Here is a 13,666-nt window from a genome sequence, read left to right on the forward strand (position 1 = left end):
AGCTACCTTGACTTCCAACAGAATGAGGTTCCTCTGTTTTTAATGTTCTATAAATGAAATAATATGCTGTCTCTTACATCTGGGTTCTTTTGCTCCACATTTTGTTTATGAGATCTATGTTGTTGTATCTAATTGAAATTTGTCATTTTCATGGCTGTCTCATATTCTACTATGTAAAAAGACAATAATGTTAATGGACATTCTAATAAAATGTGCTGCTATAAGTATCAATATACACTTAAAAATAAACACAATATACATTTCTGTTGGATCAATACCTAGGTAAGGAATCCCTGGATTATAGGGTGTCAAATAGTTTCCCAAAGTGTTTTTACAAACTTATACTTCAAACCAGCAGGGTACAATTCATAACCTAGTTAAATTTAGTATTTTTTAATTCATTTTGGCAGCAATGTAGTGGCATTGAATTTTGGCTTTGATCTGCGTTTCTTTTATGACGTAGATATTTAGCATCTTTCCATTTGGCTATCTTCTTTTTGAAAATGCTTTTCAAGTCTTTGCTCATTTTCCTATTGATTTGTTTATCATTTTACCATTGTTTTGTTTTGTATATTCTCACAATAAACCTTTGACACATATACATGTATTATAAATATTTATCTGACGCTGTTATCTTGTTCTCTAAAAAACTGTCTTTTAGTGAACAAAAGTTTTAATTTTAATTTGTCCAATTCATCTACTTTCTTTGCCTATAAATTTTTGTGTGTTCTCTTTATGCAAGCCTATCTCAATTCATTAATAAATTCTCCTCTGTGTTCTTCTAAAAGCTTTATTTTTATGTTATATCTATGTCTTAATTTGTCTATCTTATGTGAAAATCTGTGTAAGACATGAGATATTGAATTGTCCCAGTACTATTTACTAAGAAAAATCACCTTTCCCCACTACACTGCAGTATCACCTTTGCAATAAGCCAGGTGACCATATTTGTATGGTTTGGACTCTATTTTTTGTCAATTTATCCATTCTTGTACCAATATAATACTATTATTATAGCTTTTAATAAGTGTTAATAGCCATTAATGCAAATCTTCCAAATTTATTTGTCCTCAAATTGTCTTATAATTCTTTGCTGTTTGTGTTTCCATATAAATTTAGAGTCAGCTTTCAATCACTCCCCTACTAAAACTAATTTTGGGGATTTGGGGTTTCTGATCGATGTTACATTTTTGATTCACACATCAATTGGTGGGAAATTGACATTTTTATATATTGTATCATCCAATCCATGAATGTGACATTTCATTACATTTCTCTAGTTTTTTGTTTTGTTTGTTTCCCTATAATATTGCATACTTATCCAGTAAAAGTCTTGAGTATCTTTTGTTAAGTGTATTCCTAAGTATTTTATATGCTAGTGTAAATAGTATCCTTTTTAAAATTAAAAAAAAAATGTTGCTACTGTATTTCAGCACAGTTCTAACATTATGTCCCATAACCTTACTACATTTTATCAATTCCAATGCTTAGATTTTTGAATTTTTATATTTCTTACATACAAAATAATATCATCTGTAAATAATCACAATTTTTTTCTCTTTTTCTATGTTTCTTTTTCTTTTCTAGTAACCACTAGATCTCCAGTACAGTGTTAAAAAATAGTGCTTATGGCAGGTATTATTATCTTATGGTAAAAGATTTTAATAATTCATCATTAATATGATGCCTGCTATATGATATTTTAAAATTCTGTTTATCAAGTAGATATAATCACCTTTTATTTTAATTTATAAAATGATTTATCATGATTATATAAAGTTAACTTGCACTAATACTTGGAGAATGCAGATTATAGTATAACCTCTCTTTTGGTTTCTAGATGTGTAAAAAACAGAAGACAAGCTGAGATGAACATATATGAACTTTTGACATTATAAAGGTAAGATTTTTTTTTTTTTAATTTTTATTTATTTATGATAGTTACAGAGAGAGAGAGAGGGAGGCAGAGACACAGGCAGAGGGAGAAGCAGGCTCCATGCATCGGGAGCCCGATGTGGGATTCGATCCCGGGTCTCCGGGATCACGCCCTGGGCCAAAGGCAGGCGCCAAACCGCTGCGCCACCCAGGGATCCCTAAAGGTAAGATTTTTTCTTATACTCTGTCATCAACAAAAGTCTAGAGAGAATAACTTTTCTCATTTATTTCCGTAGAGATCACTTTAATAATAAAATTATGCCAAAGTGTTATTTTATTCATATTTTTCTAGTTCTCATTGCTGAAAGAGTTTAAGTATTTTTTCAAATATGTTTTAGTTTTATCAGTATTGAAATGAGAATCCTTATTGCCTATATTTTCACAGAATCAAATGGAAAAATTATTTTCCTTGTAAATGTGGTAAAACTTTGTAAGAAAACAAAGGAAAATTTATCCAAGTAAGACATTCAGTCAGGCTCTTTGGAGTCATGGAAACAAAACGTTTGCATTTATAGGCAATTTAAAAATTGATTTAAATAAACCATCTTTGTGTCACAGAAGTCAGTGAAATTAGTTATTGCCATGAGATTTAGGATTTTTTTCTAAAGTAATTCAAAACTTAGGGTTCTCCATTTACAAACTTGCTGGTTCCTATTTGTGTACTTTGCAATCTATCATACAAAATAAAAGGTTTGGGCAGCCCCAGTGGCTCAGCAGTTTGATGCCTCGTTCAGCCTGGGGTGTGATAATGGAAACCCGGGATTGAGTCCCACTTCAGGCTCCCTGCATGGAACCTGCTTCTCCCTCTGCCTGCCTTCTGTGTCTCTGCCTCTGTGTGTGTGTGTGTGTGTGTGTGTGTGTGTGTGTGTGTGTGTGTCTCATGAATAAATAAAATAAAATCTTTTTAAAAAATGGTTATCAAAATAAAAAGCTTGAATTTCAGTGAAATTCTAATTTTCTGTGACCTCACTCTGCTGATTTTCAAAATTACCTTGGCCTCATGACAGCCAAAAAAAAAAAAACACTTATGTGACACACTTTCTTGCTTAGGAACACTGAAAGTAAAAAGAATCCTTTGTTGATCAATTTTAGGTCAAGAATAGACCAGTTATCTTGTCTGGATTCCTTTATAATTTCAAATATTATATATGAGGTAACGAAGTACCAGAATTAACCTCTGTAAGGTCAAAAAACTTGTAACAACCTTTATTTAACTTACCAAACTGCTAGCATTGAGATTTGCTTTCCAAAATCCTACACTACAGTGAGTTGAGGAGGACCTTTGGACTTTAAGTTGCAAAACCTGAGAAACCTGATGTTTCAAGATAAATAAGAGTGTGAATGTTTACTGTAATCCCAGACTCAGGGCATGAACTGTAGTTATTGCTTCTACTGAGGCAATGCACACATATATGTATACACATTGATACATTAAAAATAATTAAAATCATGTAGTAAAGGGGGCAGTGAGAAGAAAGAAATGTGGAAAGAAATGATGTATTTAAAATATGCTGAAATAAATTGTGCTATCCAAACATGTAGGCCTAGTTTCTATTCTATTTAATTCAATGACATAATTTTAAAAAATATCTTCCTACTTTATCTTCTTCTCTTAATTGGCCTTTACAAAATACTGACACATCTCTGTGCTAACTGAAGAATATTCATTCTGTAACAGCTTGTCTTTTACTTATGTAGATTTCAAAGATGTCTTTGATTCAATTGTAGAAAAAAAAAGAGAGAGAGAGAGAGAATCTTGAAATTTTAATTATTCAGGATCAAAGCAATGGGTTTTGTGGAAAAGAATGAAATTTGATGGGCCATAAGATAATCAGCAGATCAAACATTAATGAGTATTTTAATATTTTATTACAGATTACAATAGAACATTTCAATAGAAATCTTTCCGCTATTTCTTCACATCAGGGAGGATCAGTTGGTTGATTTAATACTGAAGGTGTTTTCCAAAGTAGGGTCCACATTATGAAACAGGAGCTTGTGTTTTATGATGATGACTACAAGTACAGACATAGTTCCAAACAAGTCTCATACAACCTAAGTATTCTTATAAGTTTTCTCCATCCTGCTCTTGGTCACATTATTTGAGTTATTCTAACTTGAGCATTGATTCTATCCTCTAAAAGAAGTCATGTTTATATGTTCATAATCAAGTACCAAAAGATGAAGGTATGCCAGTAGAAACAATCATACAAAGTCCAAATCCATAAGTGTAGCATGTAGACTCTCAATCTCACTTCTTATTCCAGGTGTTCAAGAAATATGATAAATATTTAATTAAGTAATATACCTGAGGTGTTATTTTTAACTAATTTTCAAAGGGTATAAAGATAATGAAAAATGATTATAATATATCACTTTGGTACTTTTGTATTTTCTTAACCTCTGGACCTGACAGTCTTTCTCTGTGTAGCACTACATTCAAGATTATCCAGTATACACTATAGTACAGCAAAAATTTTATTTTAGAAGAAGGGAATGAGGATAGAAGCCAATTAATAATCCATTTAGAACATTTCTGGAAAAGATAATTATTTAATGGTTGATGTGGATATTTAGATACTTTGCTAAAATCTTCACACTTATTTGAATATTTTTAAAATAAGTCTTCACTGAAGCTGACTCTAGTTTTTCTAATTGATCATTAACATTCAATTATCTCCTGAAATGATCTTATAATTGGCTTCATATAAAGATCATGAAATTCTGACCAACAAAAACTCTTGAATAAATATGAGGTGCCACTTTCTCAATTCTCCAGTGCAAGTTGTGCCCACTGACTATTCCTAGATCTTGAGGCTTAATAACAGAAAAATGTTTGTATACACCCATAGAATATTATAGAATGATAAAATTTTTATAGATACTTTAAAATCTAATAAAAAGTTATTAACTTTGCCAAGAAATATTGAAAACTGAGAGGCACCATAAAATTTGAAAGTAGACTTAACAACAAATCTGCTCATAAAAAAGAAATCAGAGGAGAACATAGTTTTAAATCATGTGTCTAATAAGAGGCTAATATATAAGAACCAAACACGTAAAGACATATAACCTAATTAAAAAGTGGGCAAAGGATTTGAATGGACATATTTCCAAAGAACATAGACAAAAGGCCAATAAGTACATGAAAAGGTGTTCAACATTAGAGAAAAACTACAATAAGATGTTACTTCACATTCACTAGGATGATTATAATAAAAAACATGAAGGATGTGTATAAATTGGAACCATCAAACATTGTATATGGGATTGAAAAATGGTGTAGTCCCTATGGAGAACAGTCTGGATATCTTCTGGAAAATTAAATGTGGATCTAAACTATGGCCTGGTAATTTCACTCCTAAGTATATACCCAAGAGGACCGAAAATGTAGGTCTACACAAAATCTGATATACAAATGTTTATTTGTTATTTGTGATACCCATAATATCTCAAAAGTGGAAATAGCCAAAATGTTCACTAACTGATAAATGGATAAGCAAAATGGGTAGCCCACAGCTAGCATTGTATTCAACATTGAAAAATTGAAAACTTTTCCTCTAAGACCAGGCATAAGACAAGGATGCCTGCTCTTGCTACTTTTATTCTAAGAAGTCCTAGCCAGAGCAATTAAAAAACAAAAAGAAAAAATATATATCCAAATCAGAAAGAAATAGTAAAATTGTCTGTTTATAGATGACATGATAATCTTATATATAGAAATCCTGAAAACACCAAAAAATGCTTAGAACTAATAAGCAAATTCAGTAAAGCTGCAAGATATAAAATCTGTATACAAAAATCCATTGAATTTCTAGACACTAACAAACTATCTGAAAGAAAAGTTAAGAAAATATCCCATCCACCATTTATAATTACATCAAAAAGAATATAAAATATTTAAAAATAAGTTTAATCAAGGAAGTGAAAGATCTGTACAATGAAAACTATAAAATAATGGTGAAAGAAATTGAAGAAGACACATATATGGAAAGCTATTCCATGTTCATGGGTTGGAATAATTATATTGTTAAAATGCCCATACAACCCAAAGAAATCTACAGATTCAATGTAATTTCTATCAAAATTCCAATGGCATTTTTAACAAAAACAACGAAATCGAGACCAGAAGAACTGTGAAACAGATCAACAGAACCAGGAGTTGGTTCTTTGAAAGAATTAATAAGATAGATAAACCATTAGCCAGCCTTATTAAAAAGAAGAGAGAGAAGACTCAAATTAATAAAATCATGAATGAGAAAGGAGAGATCACTACCAACACCAAGGAAATACAAACGATTTTAAAAACATATTATGAACAGCTATATGCCAATAAATTAGGCAATCTAGAAGAAATGGACGCATTCCTGGAAAGCCACAAACTACCAAAACTGGAACAGGAAGAAATAGAAAACCTGAACAGGCCAATAACCAGGGAGGAAATTGAAGCAGTCATCAAAAACCTCCCAAGACACAAGAGTCCAGGGCCAGATGGCTTCCCAGGGGAATTTTATCAAACGTTTAAAGAAGAAACCATACCTATTCTCCTAAAGCTGTTTGGAAAGATAGAAAGAGATGGAGTACTTCCAAATTCGTTCTATGAGGCCAGCATCACCTTAATTCCAAAACCAGACAAAGACCCCACCAAAAAGGAGAATTACAGACCAATATCCCTGATGAACATGGATGCAAAAATTCTCAACAAGATACTGGCCAATAGGATCCAACAATACATTACGAAAATTATTCACCGTGACCAAGTAGGATTTATTCCTGAGACACAAGGCTGGTTCAACACCCATAAAACAATCAATGTGATTCATCATATCAGCAAGAGAAAAACCAAGAACCATATGATCCTCTCATTGGATGCAGAGAAAGCATTTGACAAAATACAGCATCCATTCCTGATCAAAACTCTTCAGAGTGTAGGGATAGAGGGAACATTCCTCGACATCTTAAAAGCCATCTATGAAAAGCCCACAGCAAATATCATTCTCAATGGGGAAGCACTGGGAGCCTTTCCCCTAAGATCAGGAACAAGACAGGGATGTCCACTCTCACCACTGCTGTTCAACATAGTACTGGAAGTCCTAGCCTCAGCAATCAGACAACAAAAAGACATTAAAGGCATTCAAATTGGCAGAGAAGAAGTCAAACTCTCCCTCTTCGCCGAAAAAAAACAATCCTAAAACATATGTGGAAACACAAAAGACCCCAAATAAGTAAAGAATCTTGAGAAAGAAGAACAAAGCTGGAGGTAGCACATTTCCTGATTGTAAATATTTCCAAATTTATAGTAATTAAAATACTATATTATTAGTTTAAAAACAGACACAGAGGTCAAGGGACAGCCACATGCAAAAGAATGAAGTTGTATCCTTGTACACCACATACAAAAATCAACTTAAAATAGATTAAAGACCAAAAGAACCCATTCACCCTTGCTTGGGGGAGTCATGGTTTTGGAAGTTATTCCCCATGATCTCATTTGCTGCAAATAAAGTTTCCTTTGTGTAACAAAAATAAGTAATAAAATAAAATAAGGATTTGAACATTATACCTGAAACTGTAGGGGCACCTGGGTAGTTCAACGGTGGAGCATCTGCCTTTGACTCAGGTCGTGATCCCGGGGTCCTAGGATCAAGTCCCACATCGAGCTCCCCACAGGGAGCCTACTTCTCCCTCTGCCTATGTCTCTGCCTCTCTCTCTCTGTGTCTTTCATGAAAAATAAATAAATAATCTTAAAAAAAAGACCCAAAAGTCTAAAACTCTTAGAAGAAAAATTACACTGTAAGCTTTTTTACATTGGTCTTGGCAATGAGTTTTTGGGTTTGACATCAATACAAAACAATAAAGGAAAAAAAGCAGATGGGGCTATGTCAAACTCTTGCATAGCAAAAAGAACCATTAAAAAAAGACAACCTAGGGAACCTAGGAAACTATGAAATAGAAGAAACTCTTTGCAACCACAAGACTATTAAAAGGTTAATATCCAAAATATATTAGTATCCAAGGTACTCATACAACTCAATAGCAGAAATTCAAATAATTTAAAAATGGGCAAAGGACCCTAAGTAGATATTTTTCTCAAAAAGACATACAAGTAACCAACAGGTACATGAAAAGTTGCTCAACATCACTAATACTTGGGGAAATGTAAATTAAGACCATAATGAGATATTACCTCATACCTGTTAGGATGTCTACTTTCAAAAAGACAAGAGAGCAAATGTTAACAAAGATATGAAGAAAAGTGAACCCTTGTACACCATAAGTGAGAATGCAAATGGATGCAGCTGCTATGGAAAACAGTGTGGAGGTTCCTCATATCATCCAGCAGTCCCATTTCTAGGCATATATCCAGAGGAAGTAAAACCATTATCTTAAGGAGGGATGTGTACTGGTATATTGAATTGCAGCATTCTTCACAAAAGTCAAGGTATAGCAACAACCTATGGATAAAAAAATGTGAGAGATGGAGTCACTGGGTGGCTCAGTTGGTTAAGCATCTATTGATTTTGGCTCAGGTCATGAGCTCAGGGTCCTAGGATCAAGCCCTGAAGTGGCTTCTGGCTCAGCAGGCAATCTACTGGAGATTCTCTCCCTCTTCTTCTGCCCCTCCCCTTGGTGTCTCTCTCTTTCTCTCTCTTTCAAATAAATAGAAATATTTTTTAAAATGTAAAGTATAACATACATAATGGAACATTATTTAGCCTTAAGAAAGAAGGAAATCTTGCTATTTGCAACAACATGAATAAGACTGGAGGGCATTATGCTAAGTATAGTTAGCAATATGCTAAGTGAAGTTAAGATCGAGAAAAAACAAATACTGTATGGTATCACTTTAACATGGGATCAAAAAAAGGAAAATCTAACTCATAACCTCAGAGAGTAGAAAAATAGCTGCTAGGACCTAGAGAGTGGGGGAAATAGGGAGAGATTGGTTAAAGGATATAAACTTTCCATCATAAAATGAAGACATTCTGAGAATCTAATGTATATCATGTGACTCTGCTTGAAAATAGTATACTGAATAATTGAAATTTGCTAAGAGAGTAGAAACTAATTGTTCTCATACACACACGCAAACGTAACCATGTGAGGTGATGGATGTGTTAATTAACTTGATGGGTGGAATCTTCCACAATATGTGTGTATATAAAATCATCACATTGTACACTTTAAATATCTTACAACTTTATTTGGCAATTATACTTCAATAAAGTAGAAGAGGGAGCCAAAAATGTTAAGGCTCTCTACAAAGTCATATTTACAGTAAATATTGATGGATTTTGCAGCTATTTAATTTGTGTAAAGCAGTAAATGAGCTGTGGCATTATGACCCCATGGCAATTTGTACAGGATTTTCCAATACAGTCATGGGGTTGTATAGGGTCAATGATACCCAGAGACGCCAGCCTATAGCCCTCTGTCCTGGTAAGCAATATAGTCAACTCCCTTGACATAAGTGTCCAGACTTGGACCTTGCAGAAAACCTGAAATATTTCTTACAGAAATACCTATAATTACTTACTTTTAAAATTAGTCAATCTCGACATTGGCACCTAAGTTTTCTTTCTGGAATACAAATCTGATCATTGAAGAATAAATGCAGAACATATCAGATCCAGGGAGGGTTATCACCTGTATTGGTGTTTAGTTCTTCCCTTTTAAGTAGCTATGGTAATATCCCTGGGCTCTTAGCATACCAGGCTGTGTTTCTTTTCCAGTGGGTTTCCCTTTCTCTTTTGTACCCATTGTGGCTCCATGCTAGCTCTCCTGCTGGAGAAGCACAGAGGCAAGTTGTGTGGACCAGGTCAGGGCTAAGTTGTGGGTCCTGGGGCTCCTCTAGGCCCTCTGTTAATTCTCTGCTTCTATTTCTCTAGAGAAAGCAGGATTTTTTTATTTTATTTTATTTTATTTTTGCCTCATTGAAGTGGTAAATTCTAGCATTTTAGTTGAACATACTGGTAGAAAACAAAAACAAAAACAAAAACAAAAAAAAACAAAAAACAAAACAGTTTCAGCCTCTGGCCAAATAAAGTAACCATTCTGTGTGATAAAAGAGAGCTTAATAGAGTAATGGCGTGTGGGGTCAAAGGCTTAGCTAACAAGAAAATACATATTTACTGGCCTTTGTGCATTTCTTTTTTCCTCAGGGACCATAAAAGGAGAAAGGGTATGCAGAAGGGCAGACCTAGCATTCACCCTTTCTCTAATAGTATTTAAATACTTAGGATCATCATAATAGTATATCTTGATTTCACTAAATCTCTAACATATGCCCTCCATCAATGCTGTGTATAAATGCTCTTCCTCCCTTTTATCTAACTGGAAAACTTCTCTTTCTTCTTCAAGCAATAAATTACATGTCCGTTTCCTTGGGAATGCTTTCAGAAAAAAAGAATAGTTTCTCAACAGCTTATACAAAACTACATTTTAGCTTTTATTAAATTGTACTTTAACTCCTTGCCTACCCAGCTGTCCACCTCACTTAACTGTGGGTTCCTTGAAGAAAGGAACTATCTCTAAATTCCCATAACCTAACCTAATTCATTTCACAAAATGCTTATAAAATGACTGAATAGTAAATAGTAATGGGTATGAAATGAGAACTTAAAGAAAGATGAGTTGAATGAATATTCAAGTGGGATTTTTGAGCCCTATTTCGTTTTTAAAGATTTATTTATTTATTTGAGAGAGAGAGAAAGAGGACATGAGTGGAAGAGAGAGAGAGAGAGAGAATCTTAACTCCATACTGAGTGCAGAGCCTGACATGGGGCTTGATCTCATGACCCTAAGATCATGACCTGAGCCAAAACCAAGGGTCAGATGCTCAACCAACTATGCCATCCAGGCATCCCGAGCCCAATTTCTAAGCATACTTGCAATCAGAGATAGGGAAAGAGTCAAAAGATGGACTCATAAACCCGCTCTTCAGGCCCTCATCAAGATCTATCCTCTGTTTCATTTTAAAAACTATCTTCCACAACTCTTTTAAATACATACTTGTTTTTTTCTGTACAAGCCCCAAAGTTTTGCTTCAGTAGTTTTGCTCATGTTTTCCTTTAAAATGCTTTCCTAAAATCTGATGCACATTTAGTGTATCTCAAAAGCTTTTTCTCCACATTTCCTTGTTTCCCTCACTTCCATACCCAGAAAATGAATCTCAGTTATAGTTCACACAAATAACACATTGTTTGTAACTTCTTGTAAAACATTTTTCTTACTGTTTCTTGTGCTATAGTCATTTGTAATGTTCACTGTAAAAGGACACGTAAATGCTAACTGTCTATTGCAGAGTAAGTTCTAGAGTAAAGGCTGTTCTCTTTATATTTGCATCACCTACTGGCCTGAGAACATAGAAAGTATTAAGTAATTTTTTTGTGAAATTTAATTCATGCAACACCCTCTGATTTGAGTACCAAATAAAATACAAATTGTGTGATCTTGAGTGAGTCATTTTTTTTCTTTTTGTAGGCTTTTATTACTCTCATCTGTAAATTAATAGTATTAAATTAAAATATCCTTAATGCCTCTTCAGTCTCTAGTATTTTAAGTTTTAAATATTTTATTTTAACTATAAAAAACATTGTACATCTTTCCTTTTTCATCCCAGGATTAGAGTGCGGGTATAGAAAGTTTACATTTCCATATATCTAAAACACTTATCTTTTCCATGAATGAATTTGCCTTATAAATGTAAACTATTATTTTTAACAATCAGCTGTGAATACCATGAAAACTTGTGCATCAGGAATAAAACAGAGCCTAGAGGGAAAACTAAAAGAGGCAAAAATCAGATTACTTTTATGAATAACAATAATGCTATAGAGAAAGAAATTGACCCTTTCCAATGCTGCTTCTATTTTCCTTAGTATGATTGATTAATGAACTTAGGAGCATTAATATTTTAGATAATCTTCATTTTTCACTAAGGAGAGAGATGACAAATTTTGCTCAGCATATGAATCGAATAATGATAAAAAGTCACAAATTGATTATTTTAGTTCCATGTCCCTTGCTGAGTTGGTCTGTGACCTTGAGAATATATTTTTTAATGACCTGATTTATTCATTTGTACAAGGATAATATTTGCTACTTTTACAGTCCCTGAATATTAGATTTAGTTATGCTATGCAAAGAAGATTAGAATATCATGATGGAAAATACTCTTTTTGAAAAGACCCTGTTAATTTAGAGGATAGTTGGGCCTCTGAAAAACTTGGGCTTTTTGTTGTTAATTGTTATTCTCAGCAACATTAATAACAAGATGTGAATCGATTCCTATCACTGTTATATCCATACTCTTCAGGAGGCATTTCTGTACTCTTTTTTTAGAAAATGATCATGCTCATCAGCTCACCCTTTGCCATTCCTCACATGCACCTCAAAAAAATGAATAATTCTTTCTTGGCATTGTATCTCCAATAGTTTATGATAGTTAATATCTGCCACTTGAGGGAATTTACTAATCGATATAAAATTAGTAGAGTCCTTTTCTTAACCTTCCCTGTTTTCCCAACAACTTTCAGCTTAGGGAACTGAAATACTTGCTTAGGGAACTCAATACTTGCTCGCTGAATTGAATCACATTTAGATTGATGGATTTAAATACTGGAAGCTTTTAATTAATATGGAGGCAGACTCTTTCTCTTAAATTTGCTCAGTTAGCTGATGAGGCAAACAAGCTTATTTGATATTCACAAAGGCTTCAAATCTGCCGACTGCAAATCACCCAAAGACAGCTGAAGTACAAAATCCCTTGGATTTATTGATGTCTGTGAATAGATGGAGCAAGTAAAACAGGGTGAGGAAAACCATTTACCTGCAAAATTGAAAGCAATGAAAATAAAGAGAAAAGATCTTGGAGCCTCCTAAAATAGAAACTATTATACTTATTATTATAGTTATTAACGATCCACTTTTTGGATTTCTTAAATCAATATTTCTCAAAGTATGGTACCCTAGTCTGGCACTGTAAGTTTCTCTCCATGAGGCAATCCTAAAGACATGCATTTTCAATAGACCATTTGGAAAAAAATAAAAAACAAAATAAAACTCTAGTCTTTACAGTCTATGTGGTATTGGGGAAGTGAGTTTTTCATTTCCCCAGAATAAATTATTGGCCTCAGTTCTCATGTCCCCCTGTATCTGCACCCATGTCATTGCCTCATTGTGGACTTCTCTGCGTCTTGACTGTTGCCTTAGCTACATGACTTGCTTTAGCCAAGAGAATATGAGTAGAAAAGCATACTATTTATGAACATAGGCCTTAAGAGTTGTGTATGGCTTTGCTTGATTTCTTCTGTGTCTGCCCTTGTTACAGGAACATGTCCGGTTAGTATATTGATCATATTAGACATGTGGAGCCCAACTGTTCTGCTGACCTACTGACAGGGGATAAGCAAAACCAGGCTATGTGCCACTGTGTGTAGTAGAACTGGGTCAGCCAAGCTTTAACCAACTCAGAGATTAAACTCAGAGTTTAATACTGTACTGAGATTTCATGATTGTTCTGAAGAAAAGGGTATCCAGTGAGCTCAGTCAGAGAAAGGAGGAGGACAGACAAGAGAATGATTTTCAGAATATCTCTCAGATCAAACTTTCATCACCTGTGAAAATTGTCTTTAAATGGTGAATTTAGACATTATAGTAGAAGTTAAAAAAAATGACTAGCCTATAAGAAAGATATTTCAGGGCACATCATATCTCTTCATTACTGTC

The 13,666-nt window shown here is 33.7% G+C and overlaps 1 protein-coding gene and 1 pseudogene across 1 annotated transcript in view; both read left to right on the plus strand.

The window, feature by feature from the left end:
• Positions 1-1,898, plus strand: part of LOC144302289 (uncharacterized) — a 303,035-nt gene extending 301,137 nt beyond the window's left edge. Inside the window, exon 3 of the mRNA XM_077879558.1 lies at positions 1,841-1,898. Within this exon, the coding sequence (XP_077735684.1) occupies positions 1,841-1,898 (58 nt within the window). The remainder of the gene's footprint in view (positions 1-1,840) is intronic.
• A 7,387-nt stretch (positions 1,899-9,285) lies between these two features.
• Positions 9,286-13,666, plus strand: part of LOC144302290 (dnaJ homolog subfamily A member 2 pseudogene) — a 36,343-nt pseudogene continuing 31,962 nt past the window's right edge.

Source organism: Canis aureus, chromosome 31 (assembly GCF_053574225.1).
Source record: "Canis aureus isolate CA01 chromosome 31, VMU_Caureus_v.1.0, whole genome shotgun sequence".
In the NCBI taxonomy this organism is placed as follows: Eukaryota; Metazoa; Chordata; class Mammalia; order Carnivora; family Canidae; genus Canis; species Canis aureus.